The sequence below is a fragment of the Salmo trutta genome, chromosome 19 (assembly GCF_901001165.1).
Source record: "Salmo trutta chromosome 19, fSalTru1.1, whole genome shotgun sequence".
Taxonomy (NCBI): Eukaryota; Metazoa; Chordata; class Actinopteri; order Salmoniformes; family Salmonidae; genus Salmo; species Salmo trutta.
The window spans coordinates 22,177,418-22,191,523 of record NC_042975.1 but is presented as its reverse complement, the minus strand read 5'-3'; the positions used below and the strand labels follow the sequence as shown (position 1 = coordinate 22,191,523).

The 14,106-nt window shown below is 40.5% G+C and overlaps 1 protein-coding gene across 2 annotated transcripts in view; it reads right to left on the bottom strand.

Moving 5' to 3' along the window:
* LOC115154175 (roundabout homolog 1) overlaps positions 1–13,846 on the bottom strand; it is a 53,175-nt gene extending 39,329 nt beyond the window's left edge. The window contains exon 1 of one of the 2 annotated variants that reach the window (XM_029700133.1): positions 13,182–13,846. In XM_029700133.1, coding sequence (XP_029555993.1) covers positions 13,182–13,383 — 202 coding nt within the window. In that variant the 5' untranslated portion in view covers positions 13,384–13,846. Of the gene's footprint in view, positions 1–8,919; positions 9,403–13,181 lie in introns of those variants that run through there. The other variant, XM_029700134.1, reaches the window with a different exon arrangement.
* Between the last annotated feature and the right edge of the window lie 260 nt (positions 13,847–14,106).

The window sequence follows — 14,106 nt, the reverse complement described above, 5'->3', positions numbered from 1 at the left end:
ACTTTTTTTTTTTTAAATAACACCCATCTCAAATAGAGAGGGATGCTATGGTACCTAGCTGGCTATGACTATCCAACACTAGAACTCTTCTAAGTCAAGATTTTGGTTTTATTAATTTATTGCCACTGGGGCCCACTGGTGTAACTGCTAAACTGCTTGCTAACTGTACACTGTACTGCATGATTGTAGAGGGTTTACTAACATGTTAGTTCTAGTAGCTATGATGAATTGACGTTTGCTAATAGGCTGTGTGTAGTGGTTATGATATCGTCACAGACAGCTGATGTGTTGTGCACTGAAATCCACAATTGAAGGGAAAAGGTGAGAGGAGAGTGCATAGATGCGAGATGGAATTATCCAGCGATCAAAGGGATCATGCTGTTTGTATGTGGCTGCTGTAAAATTGAACCGTGTTTGCGTGTGATCAGGGGTGTATTTATTACATCCGACTCTGTTGGAAAACATTTCTTAAATGGAAGCAAATGGAACAAAGCGAAGACAGCTCCAATTCAGATGTGTTGGTCATTACTGAGACGTGGTTAAGGAAGAGTGTTTTGAATACTGATGTTAACCTTTCTGGCTATAACCTTTCTGGCTATAAAGGTGGGGGAGTGGCAATCTTTACCAAGGATCCCCTTCAGTGCTCGGTTGTCTCCACCACGTCTGTCCACAAACATTTTGAATTGCTGGTTTTAAGCATTAAACTTTCAAATAGGTCTTTGTTGACTGTTGCTGGGAGCTATCATCCTCCATCAGCACCAGCCTGTACCCTACCTGCCCTAAGCTCTCTCCTGGCCCCTTACACTAAGTCTGAATTTGTCCTGCTAGGTGACCTAAACTGGGACATGCTTAAACCACCTGACCAAGTCCTAAAGCAATGGGACTCCCTAAATAATTCTCAGATTATTACCAATCCCATAAGGTATGACTCCAAACACCCAAAAAAGGCTACTCTCCTCGATGTTATCCTCACAAATAATCCTGATAGGTATCAGTCTGGTGTTTTCTGTAATGACCTTAGTGATCACTGTTTTACAGTCTGTGTTCGCAATGGCTGCTCAGTGAAACGACCTGCCTGATTTGTCATAGACGCTTGCTAAAAAAACTTTAACGAGCAAGCCTTCCTTCATGAACTGGCCTCTGTAAAATGGTATAGAATCAGCTTGGACCTTCTTTTTTATATTTTCAGTGGTATTGTTAACAAACACACCCCCATAAAGAAAATGTGAATTAAAAACTGGTTCAGCCCCTGGTTCGACCGTGATCTTGCAGAGTTACTCCACCTTAAGAATTACATTTGGCGAAAGGCTCGGCACATGCATACTCAGGCTGACTGGCTATCGTTCAGGCAAATGGGAAATAAGTGCACTCTGGCTATCCGGAAGGCCAAAGTTAGTTACTTTAAGGAGCAGTTCTCTCTCTGTGGGTCTAACCCCAAGAAGTTATGTAAAACGGTTAAAGACCTGGAGAATAAACCCTTGCCCTCACAGCTTCCCATGTCACTTAATGTTGATGATGGGGTTGTTACTGACAAGAAGCACATGACTGAGCTCTTTAATCACCACTTCATTAAGTCAGGATTCCTATTTGACTCAGCCATCCCTCCTTGCCCATCCAACATTTCCTCATCTCCCACCCTTTCTAATGTGACTATCCCCGATTCTTCTCTCTCATTTCACCTGCCCCATAACAAAGTTTCTCCCTGCAGGCAGTCACTGAGTCCGAGGTGCTAAAGGAGCTCCTTAAACTTGACCTCAAAAAACCATCTGGGTCAGATGGTTTAGACCCTTTCTTCTTTAAGGTTGCTGCCCCTATCATCACCAAGCCTGTCTCTCTTTTCTGGGGAGGTTCCCATTGCTTGGAAGGCAGCCACAGTTTATCCTTTATTTAAAGGGGTAGATCAAGCTGATCCTAACTGTTATAGGCCTATTTCTATTTTGCCCTGTTTATCAAAAGTTTTGGAAAAACGTGTCAATAATCAACTGACTGGCTTTGTTGATGTCTATAGTATTCTCTCGGGTATGCAATCTGGTTTCCACTTAGCTTATGGATGTGTCACTGCAACCTTAAAGGTCCTCAATGATGTTGCCATTGCCCTTGATTCTAAGAAATATTGTGCCACTATTTTTATTGACTTGGACAAAGCTTTTGATACGTTAGACCATTCCATTCTTGTGGGCTGGCTAAGGAGTATTGGTGTCTCTGAGGGGTCTTTGGCCTGGTTTGCTAACTACCTCTCTCAAAGAATGCAGTGTATAAAGTCAGAAAATCTGCTATCTCAGCCACTGCCTGTCCCCAAGGGAATACCCCAAGGCTCGATCCTAGGCCCCACGCTCTTCTCAATTTACATCAACAACATAGCTCAGGCAGTAGGAAGCTCTCTCATCCATTTATATGCAGATGATACAGTCTTATACTCAGCTGGCCCTTCCCTGGATTTTGTATTAAATGCTCTACAACAAAGCTTTCTTAGTGTCCAACAAGCTTTCTCTACTCTTAACCTTGTTCGGAACACCTCCAAAACAAATGTAATGTGGTTTGGTAAGAAGAATGCCCCTCTTCCCACAGGTGTTATTACTACCTCTGAGTGTTTAGAGCTTGAGGTAGTCACCTCATACAAGTACTTGGGAGTATGGCTAGATGGTGTACTGTCCTTCTCTCAGCACATATCAAAGCTGCAGGCTAAAGTTAAATCTAGACTTGGTTTCCTCTATCGTAATCGCTCCTCTTTCACCCCAGCTGCCAAACTAACCCTGATTCAGATGACCATCCTACCCATGCTAGATTACGGAGACATCATTTATAGATCGGCAGGTAAGGGTGCTCTCGAGCAGCTAGACGTTCTTTACTATTCGGCCATCAGATTTGCCCCCAATGCTCCTTATAGGACACATCACTGCGTCTCTCTTGTTGTGATGTGTGTTTTGTCTTATATTTATATTGTATTAATTTTTAATCCCAGGCCCCCGTCCCCGCAGGAGGCGTTTTTCCTTTTGGTAGGCCGTCATTGTAAATAAGAATTTGTTCTTAACTGACTTGCCTAGTTAAATAAAGGTTAAATAAAATAAAAATATAAACATACCTGAATTTTTCCAATAGACAAATAGACAAACTTTGAGTATCATGTAGTTGCCTAAACCTATTGATGTTACGTTGAGCTGGGTGAATGGAATATGAATGACAGTCATCCAATATGCTGTAATAGAAATAAGGCCATGTTCATAACAATAACAATTGTCCTCCCTCATCTTAAATGGCACCGACCGCCACTGATGTGTGTGTGTGTGTGTGTGTCTGTTTTTCAGTATAAAGTACTCTGTAGCCACTCAGTGTGGACACTGTGGACCCCAGGTGGGGACACTGACACACACAGATTCCTGTTGAACACTTTATGTTTAACAACCTTATTTTGTCAATTACAGTCTCCCTCCCTCACTCCATCCTTCTCCCCCCTTCTCCCTATATCAGCTGTGTCGGTGAACCCCTCCCGCATCCGAACTGCCTGCCTTACTTTTACCCCTACCCACATGTACACTGAACAAAAATATAAATGCAGTGAGCATTAGTGAGCATTTTTCCTTTGCCAAGATAATCCATCCACCTGATAGGTGTGGCATATTAAGAAGCGGATTAAACAGCATGATCATTATACAGGTGCACCTTGTGCTGGGGAAAGTAAAAGGCCACTCTAAAATGTGCAGTTTTGACATACAACTAAATGCCACAGATGTCTCAAGTTTTGAGGTAGTGTGTCATTGACATACTGACTGCAGGAATGTCCACCAGACCTGTTGGCAGAGAAAATAATGTTAATTTTTCTACCATAAGCTGCCTCCAACGTTGTTTTAGAGAATTTGGCAGTACTTCCAAATGGCCTCACAACCGCAGACCAAGTGTAACCACGCAAGCCCAGGACCTCCACATCTGGCTTCACTTGCGGGATCGTCAGAGACCAGCAACCCGGACAGCTGATGAAACTGTGGGCTCATAACCGAAGAATTTCTGCACAAACTAACAGAAACCGTCTCAGGGAACCTCATCTGCGTGCTCATCATCCTCACCAGGATTTTGATCTGACTGCAGTTCGGTGTCGTAACCAACTTCAGTGGGCAAATGATCACTGATCCACGCCCCTACCTTTTCTTTTAAGGTATCTGTGACCAACAGATGCACATCTGGATTCCCAGGTCATGTAAAATCCATAGATTAGGGCCAAATTAATTTATTTGAATTGACTGATTTCCTTATATGGGGCGGCCGGTAGCCTAGTAGTTAGAGCATTGGGCCAGTAACCGAAAGGTTGCTAGATCGAATCCCCGAGCTGACAAGGTAAAAATCTGTCGTTCTGCCCCTGAACAAGGCAGTTAACCCACTGTTCCTAGGCCATCAAATAAATAAGAATTTGTTCTTAACTGACTTGCCTAGTTAAATAAAAAATTATAAATAAATATGAACCGTAGTAAAATCTTTGGAATTGTTGCATGTTGCGTTTATATATTTTTTCAATGTACATTCTGTATTACCTCAATTACCTCAACTACCACGTACCCCTGCACATTGACTCGGTACTCCAAATAGTCTTGTTATTGTTTTTATTATGTTACTGCTTCCTTTTTTATTTAGCAAATATTTGTCTTACTTTTTAACTTTGGATTGTTGGAAATGGGCTCTTAAGTAAGTATTTCACTGTAAATACACTGTAAATACAATTTAACTTGATTTGAATTGATACAGAGGGCACAACATGATCACAGAGGTGAAAGGTCACTTGGTCGGGTCAACAGGAAGTATTATTAAAGAGATGGTTTCAATTATTTTTTGGCACTATCATCAAGTTTTGGCAGGCTGATGGAATCAAAGAAGGCTGATACATCAGAACCAGATGCATCAGATCTGGAAGAATATAACTCTGAGTAAAATTCTTTGAAGCAGTTGCTTATCTCTTTAGGATCTGTCCGCCTGGATTGCTCCATTTGCCTAACTAGCAACCTTTCCGGTTTGTCCCCTAGTTCAAATGGTTTTTGTCTCAGCTTTAGTAGGAGGTTACTGACCTGTGAACCAAAAATATAATTAATTTCAAAATATTGTTGTAGTCAACCTGAAAGAGTCAAGTTCTGTATGTCTCCTCCAACCGCCTATGATTCCTTTTGTTATGGCAGACTGAAATAATATGACCTCTCATAACCACTTTAAAGGTTTCCCATAGTGTACAATCAGATACCACTCCTTTGTCATTAGTCTTGAGGAACTCATTCAACTTGGCTGTCATGCAGTCAATGAATGCTTGGTCTGTGAGCAAGGAGGGGTTAAAACGCCAACTGTAATTCTGTTTTGGTAAAGAAAGATTGAGGGACAACATAATTGGACTGTGGTCGCTTATTAAGATGCTATGGTGTTTTGAATTAAGCACATTGGGTATCAGTTTGGAATCTATTAGGAAGGAGTCAATTCTACAATAAGACTTGTGAACATGAGAGTAGAATGAGTAGTCTTTGTCTGTGGGATGTTGCAGTCTCCAGATGTCCACTAGATTCATGGATTTGATTAGATTATTTAGAACCTGGACAGAGGTGATATTTGAAGGAGTACGTGTAGACAATCTCTCAAGACACAGATCAAGGTAACAAAATCAATGTTATTGTCACGTTCTGACCTGTAAAGGTGTTATTTGTTAGTGTTTAGTTTGGTCAGGACGTGGCAGGGGGTATTTGTTTTATGTGGTTCATGGTGGTTGTGTGTATGTGTCCATGTAGAGAGGTGTATTTGATTTATTAGTCCAGGGTTTTGGTTTTGGTTATTGTTCTATGTTAGTTTATTTCTATGTTCTGTCTAGTCATTTGTATTTCTATGTTTAGTTAATTGGTGTTGGGGCCTTCAGTTGGAGGCAGCTGTCTATCGTTGCCTCTGATTGAAGGTCCTATAATTAGGGGTGTGTTTGTATTGTGGGTAGTTGTATTCTGTTTTGTGCCTGTCACCTGACAGAACTGTTAGTGTTGTTTCTGTTAATTGTATACGTGTTTATTTTGTTTCACCTTCTTCAATATTAAAAGAGAAGATGAGTATACACTTCCCTGTTGCGTCTTGGTCCTCCACACACGACAATCGTTACAGTTATGACCATAGACGTTCAACAGGGTGACAGGGAAAGAATTAACGTTCCCTGATACAATGATGTACCTACCGAGTGGGTCTGCAGACATGGAGGAGAGTTGAAATGGGATGTTTTTACAAAAAAGAATATCGACATCTTTCGCTTTAAAGGAGAAAGGTGATTGATAAACCTTGATTGACAGCCTCTTCGGACTTGATGAAGACTTTTGTCATGCCATTGTGATGAACATGCAGCTTTGCTGGAAAACGCAGGCTCAGAATGCACGCTGTTGCTCCATCACCTCCATGGTTTAGTCGGGGAAGATGAGAACCTTTTGTCCTTTGTATTCCATAGCTCGCTGTCGTCCAAGTCGTAGAATGAGGTCCTTTTCCTGAAAGTTATGTACCCTTGCAATTATGGTGCGCGGCTTGGCACCTGGTGAGGGATTCGCCTGTAGAGAGGGATTTGCCTGTGCACAGTCAATGATGAGAGGCTTTGGGAATTTGTCGTCGCCCAGCAGTTTAGGAATGAGCTTGGACATGAACTCTGTGGGTTAACCTTGTTCTTCATCCTCCAAAATCCCCACAAGTTTGATGTTCAGCCTGCAACTGCTGCCTTCTAAATCGAGAACCTTGGCTTGGAGCGCCTTGTTCTTCTTTCTAAGCTGCGCGCAGGTGGTTTCCAGGCCTCCGATCTGGGTGTCATGGTCAGACAAGTCCTAATTGGCTGTGTCCATGCGGCTCTTCAGTTTGGCCTGTGCTGTCTTTAGACTCAACTTTGTTTCGAGCCTGTCAAAACGATCGTTGATAGTTTTTATTACAGCCTCTTTCATTTGTTGACACATTGAATCTTGTTGCTGGGTATCTGGAGAGTTGTTGCCTTCAGTACACAAAATGGAGCTAGCTGCTGCTTGTTGAGCCTGTGTAGATTTTGTGTTAGCTGTTCTGTTGGTTTTCGTTGCAATATTTCACTTTTTTGCTGCTAGTTAGTGCCTGGGAAACATACTAAACAATGTGTATATATTTGTTTTTGCAAACTTGAAACTAAAATGGTAACAATTAAAGATTTCAAAATAAGCGGAGAGGAGATTTGAAGGAACGCTTCTACTCCATACGCATGCGCACTAGCGCCCCCGATCTTGGGTTAGTTTTGAAGGCTTCATACAACAACAGCCTCCATTGGGAGGCTCCCCAATGCTTTTCATACCATAAGCAACTCACACCTTCAAAAATGAGTTTTACTGTGATGGAGATGACATTGTAGTACAGTATGATTCAGAGGCTAATGGCAGATGAAGAGATGAACAAACTCAAAATGGAGCAATAGAATACTTAAGAGTCAGTAATAGTGAACTTTTACAGTACAGAGACACCCCACCCAGAGGGTGCCCCTAGTCCAGGGTCAGCTCACACACTTAAGTAAGAACACCCAACACAAACAAGCAGAGATTCTGGCTACCAACAAACAATGTCTATTCTTAAGCCAGCAGCATTGGAATTCCCATTGTTTAATTGCCCTATGGTATTGGATGACTCCAAGTTGGAGGAAGTGGGGGGATTCTGCTGTACTTCCTGTATGGGACAGGAAGCTAAACCAGTCAAAAGGCCGTTCCCCCCTCCCCCCCCCCCCACTAAATGATGGAACAAAAGCGCATTCACACAAACAAAATCAAGAGGGCTCAAAGGGAAACCCGTCACCTGTGCACTGAGCGTTGGGCAGTGGCAGTGTACCCATGCTATTACTGGCCTGTCAACAATGCCCTTATTGAATGGCAATGTCAAAATATGTCAATCACATGGGCCAATGGGAGGGACTTGGGAGGATGATACCCCATTGATTCTAAGGCGGATATGTACTATTGGATAAAAATCACAAACTTTGGCCATTGAGCTGCGATGGGCTATATGTGCCTGTGTTGATTTTTATATTAAAATATTGCAACTAGAACAGCTATCTGATGGATGCTTTCATCATGCATGAGAGGACATGCTTTCAAAGACTGTCAAGATCTTTTTCATAGGTTTTTAGATGTAATTTGCAACACTAGGCTAGCAACAGGCCTACTCCTGATCATAGGATAAGACAATCTTGTCTGTGGCTTGCCATATAAAGTCTATATTCTTTCGGACAGAGCTATTTCGTGAGGAAGAAACATCTCAACATCCTACAATTATTTTGAAAATCGAATATTATATTTTTATATGTTTATTATTTTCAAAATCTCTAGAATACTCTAATAAATCTTTCCTAAATTGTCACTTCCATATTGATTGGAATAACAATAGTGTGTCACACAGATGGGCTGACTTGGCAGGTCCTGTAGGTTAGATCAAGTCTTAATTATTTACTAAACAACAAAGTGCCATTGAAAAGTAGGAAAATTAAATATAAAAATACATTTGTTCTTCTCTTGTTGAAAAAAGCAGGGGATTAAAAAAAAATCAGTAACAGGAGAGAACTATATTCACTATTGATCATACAGATAAGCTTAAAGTCTGGTTTTAAAAAGCTAAGCCTGTCAATAAACAAATGGTGGCTCTGATACCACTGGAATCTCTGTTTGTAAACTGTTGTTGAGATAAAGTTATTTTGTTGAAACAGAAACTTCTGGTGAGAATGAGTTCAATTTACTCAATACCTCACAAACCAGGCAACAATAACCCAGCCAATATAGGCTACAACTACGGTATTACAAACTTTATTTATTCCATTGATAGCAATAATGAGAATTAAATTAACACTAAATGCATTATCAGATATGGCATACAATCGATGTTTACCATAGATATGGCTACATTACATGTATCATATCAAAATAAAAGCCTTACCTGCAAGGTTGCCAAGAGTTGCGAAAAATACCAACAGTCTTGTAAACACCTGTTCCGTCATTTTAAATGTTAGGTCACCAAAACACAGCATGTAAACAAATTCTTATTGCATCGTTGACCTATCTGGTGCATATTATTTCACTTGAGGACGTTCGTTTCCTTTCAACATTTGCGCACGAACCAAATTTCAATTTGAGGAATTTCTTATCAAGATTGAATAAAATTGTTCAGATATTTCAATGTTTGTTTCGTTTGCCATTCCGTCACACAATGACTACTGCTTTATCTAGATCCAACAAAGCGCCAACGCAATTAGGAACAGTCCCTAGTGACTATGATGCGAACAGAATTGAGGTAGGCGAAGCGGCAACAAGTCACCGCTTTAAAAAAGCGACACTCCCACGTTTTAACTCCCTGGCTGGAAATTACTTTAATCGCATGAGGGGCTTATGCCACCGTTTTATCGCCAACACCTGCTAAGCATTACAAACATAAATGGCAAGAAATAAAAAGGACTGCCACTGCATACATAGGCTATACAGGATATATTGTGGTCCTCTTTGAACATAAATTCTTCCTGAAACGCAATAATAAGATTATTTGCTTCTGGGGCACTTTAAAGCCTACCTTATTCGTTTACATTTATTTACATGTTCCCTTATTTGAAGTGCCAATTTCAGGGTTATCAATTCTGGTAGCCTATAGCAATATTGATCCTCGTAAGCTATATTGGTTGCCTATATGTTTGGTTTCCTGCATTCTTAGAACGCTTATAATACAAACAGCCATGTGGACTGGTCTTCAATCTCCATGTTTTTCTTTAAAAACTATTTGTAGCAGCAGTTCAGTCAACCCTACATGGAGAGGCAGGAAATGTGGAGGCTCCCATGTTTCTAAACATTAGATGTAAATGATATGATTTCATCTCTCATGAACTGAAGATATTTTACAGTTCTTGCAATCATTTCATATCTCATGGTTTATCATTGCATTATTTCATCTAAACTGAAAAGATGTTGCACAACAAGGAATTGGAAATGCAAGGAATTGTTTCGTAGAGAGAAGCAATCGCAATATCTGCTAATATCAACAGCCTTATTTTTCAACTGAATTTAAATTACTTATGGAGAGGTTTGACTTGCTCTAGCCTACAGATTCATGCAGAGTAGCCCTAAAGAATAACATATGCATTGAGATGTTCTTTTAGTATTTAGAGTTTTAATTGAGACAAAATGGATCTCTTTTTTCCATCCTGCTACATTACAGCAGAAACAACAAGGTCTGGCTAGAGCATAGCTGTGAAGAGAAAAGAAAAACAACTTCAGGAGCTAATAGTTACTTATCCCAATTACCCAAGATCCCCTGTGCAAACAGGGCTCTCGAGGGAGAGAAGAGAGATAAAAGGAGGAAACTGCCACTGGTAGTTAATTCCCTCCAAAAAAACACATAAATAAAGTGTTGTTTAGTGAACCTGCCATTGTGTCGGTCTAGAAAGGCCCAGTCGAGGTGATGGACACTTATATTGATCCAACAATTCAGGCTAGATGGCCTTGGCATTGGCCAGATTTCAGCCATGAACAAAAGGTTTAGAGAGGCTGAAGGAAGATGGCTAGCCCTAAACACAATGCATGGAAATGGTGGTGGGTTAAAGATGTGCTGAGGGATGGCTTTAAAATTGACCTCTTTTAAGTTTATGAAGTCTCCAAGGTCAAGGAGGTGTTGGAATGGGTGAGAGAGATGAATGGAATGAGAAAAATAATGTGTTAAAATAAAAAACACTTCAAAAGCTTTTAGCATTAAGTCCCTCTTTTTTATTTCAAGTAAGCTAGAAATATATATACTTGCAACAGGTGCCATTTAAGATGAGGATGATAAGTTTTTCATGAGCATGGCCTTTTTTCTATTACAGCATATTGGATTACTGTCATTCATATTCCATTCACAGAGCTCAATGTAACATCAATAGGTTTAGGCTACTACACGGTACTAACATTTTCCCTATACTCATGAGGTTGCTCCAACCTATTCTATGAACGAAAGTTTACAATATAGATGCACAGATTGAGAGAAAAATTGGAGAAATCAAGGTGACAGACAGTGACACATTCAATACCGCCTTGCACACTTTTGCCTGCATCTAGCTGATCTAGGGTGTAATCATTAGTCCAACAGTTGCAAAAAAGAGTTTCTATTGGACAAATTCATGTATGTTTTTCCCAGTTTCATTTCATTTAAGAAATGTTTTTCAACTGAATCAGTGGAATGAATAGACCCCTGATCACACGCAAAGACAGTACCCTTTCATAGTAGCCTAATACAAACAGCATCAACATTTGGCTCATTGTATAATTCCTTTTCGCATCTATGCGCTCTTCTCTTCTCACGTTTACCCTTCGCTTGTGTACTTCAGTGACAACACATCAGCTGTCTATGACCAGACGAAAAAACCTTTTCAAGACAAACCTTCATATCATAACCGCTAGACATCGTTGTCACCATATTAGCTAACAACGTTAGTAAGGTCATAGTCAACATAGCTACTAAAACGAACGCGTTAATAAACCCGCTACAATCATGCAGTACAGTGTACATTCAACAAGCAGTTTAGCAGTTACACCGGCAGGCCCTGGTGGCAATAAATTAATAAAACCAAAAGCTTACCTTGACTTGGAAGAGTTCCAGTGTTGGGTAGCCATAACCAGCTAGTGAAACGTGAAAACAATACAACAAAATATAGCTAGCTCTAACTCCCTCTCTTTCTGGCTTCTCCTTCATTTTTAAAGAAATTAATTTGTTCTAAACGGTTAAACTATTGTCTTTCTCTCTCTTTGAGTCAACTACTCACTACATTTTATGCACTGCAGTGCTAGCTAGTTGTAGCTTATGCTTTCAGTACTAGATTAATTCTCTGATCCTTTGATTGGGTGGACAAGATGTCAGTTCATGCTGCAAGAGCTCTGATAGGTTGGAGGACATCCTCCGGAAAATGTCATAATTACTGTGTCAGTCTATGGAAGGGGGTGAGAACCATGAGACTCCTAGGTTTTGTATTGAAGTCTACGTACCCAGAGGAGCTGTTCTCCTGGTACACTATGGTGCTACCCTACCGAGTGCTGTTGAGGCTTCAGTAGACCTTCATTGCAACACAGTGTGTTTTAATAAATTATTTGGTGACGTGAATCTATTTAATATGGTTTTATCTAAAAAGGATAACTTTAAGTTAGTGATTTTGTAGGGGTCCAGATTTTATTTGTGTCAGGTTAAACATTTTGAGGAAGTCAATAAATGTTTGAAGTACATTGCTCTTTAAGCTCATTGTTAATTACATGCTAAACTTAGTGTCTTGAATGCTAAACAGATGTGTTAAGAAATTGTTAATATTGTTGATTGAACTTAATAATAACATTTTGTAGCTCAATATTTTTTGTTACACAAACATAAATCAATATTTTCACGCTGCAGCTAATAACACGTTAGTAGATTAATTTCTAAACATGAAGAGATTCCAAGTCATCTGTTTGAGCAACAATTGTTCCTTAAAACAAGTTGAAAGAAGAACGACATTCCAAACTTTTTGGCTGCAGTTTGAGGTTTTAAACAATATTGATGCAAATACAGCAACAAGAGTCAACTCTGGTGAATCTGACCCAAGTCATCTCATACTGGTTTTCCATCAATCGTCCAATACATTTTTCAGTGTTTTCCATCTTAAAGATGTCACGCATTGGTCCTCACACTGGGACACATGCTGAGTGCAATGTTTCTCATAACAGCTTGGGGCAGGCATAGCGTTCTCAGGCTACGATTAAATAATACACCAAACATGCAAATGACAACCTTAAATAATTAATATATAACTGATCATTTTTCATATGTATTTAACTTTCATTAGTAATTGAATAGAAAATACGTATGCATGTTGACCAACATTAATTTGACTTTGTATGCAAACTTGATGTCTTTCTGTACTATTATATAAGTCAATAGATTATAAAATATCAAATATATTACCTAATCAGTAATGCATTATAAATTAAGACACCGAATTGCATTATTAATTAATTATGTAGCCTAACTCCACAACTTCTATCCTGCAATGAACTGCTCCAAATATGGATATAGCAGAACATGGAGAACTGTCTGGGCTAATAGCATCAGCACTCCACAACTCCATTGAACTCATCAATCATTCTTTGCTATGGTACAGGTTTCCCTCAAAAGATGTCTGAGGGAGGTCAGGGGGAAGGAAGGGGGGTGCTTACCTTTTCTCCGGTGTGGCTTGTCCCTGTGCGGGCGATGCTGCCGGTGCTCCAATCGATGACGGTCATGCTCCTTGACCGGTGTCTTTGACCCCTCCGCCAGTCCCGGCTCAGGTATACAGGCGCATTGGCACTGACACTGGCGTGACCCTTCCGCCCAGGTATAGAGCCAGGTCACCCAGAGCAGCCACCTGCCAACTTGCATCTTCTAGCCTCCACGTCTTCCCTATCTGGATGACACAGCTCTACACTGAAGCTCCTAACCTAAGGCACCATGCCTTACCATGGTAGACTTTGAGCCCAAACAGGCACAACTCAACTAGTCTCTCCCCCTGACAACTCTTGGACCTCCCTGCGTTAAATTATTGGAGATTGTTATAAAGAATGTTTTTTCTTTATATTCCTTCCACCCCAGCTTTTGTGATGCCCTTCCCTCCCTCTTTCTTTTTTGCCTCTCTCCTTGCTCTCTCACTCTCACCCTCCTCTTTCTCTGTGCTTCTTTTTTCTTTGGGGGGTAAAAGAAGTTGAGGGGGAAACAATGATTGAAAAACAAGTTTCAGGCCCCATGCTGGGAGAGGAGGGCAGGGAAGGGGACCAAATGGGTCCCGTCTTCTCCAACAACATCTGTGTCATTCGTTCTGCACGGAGCGGGGGGACCGAAAACAAGGCCTGGAGGGGGAGGAAGAGGGGAAACGAGTTTGGGCAGGGGGTGGGGAGATACAGAGAAGCCTGTTTCACCTAAGCTATACTGAACAAAAACATAAATGCAACATGTAACTATTTCAAAGATTTTACTGATTTAATTTAAATAAATGCATTTGGCCCTTATCTATGAATTTCACATGACTGGGAATACAGATATACATCTGTTCGTCACAGATACCTTAAAAAACGGTAGAGCCGTGGATCAGAAAACCAGTCAGTATCT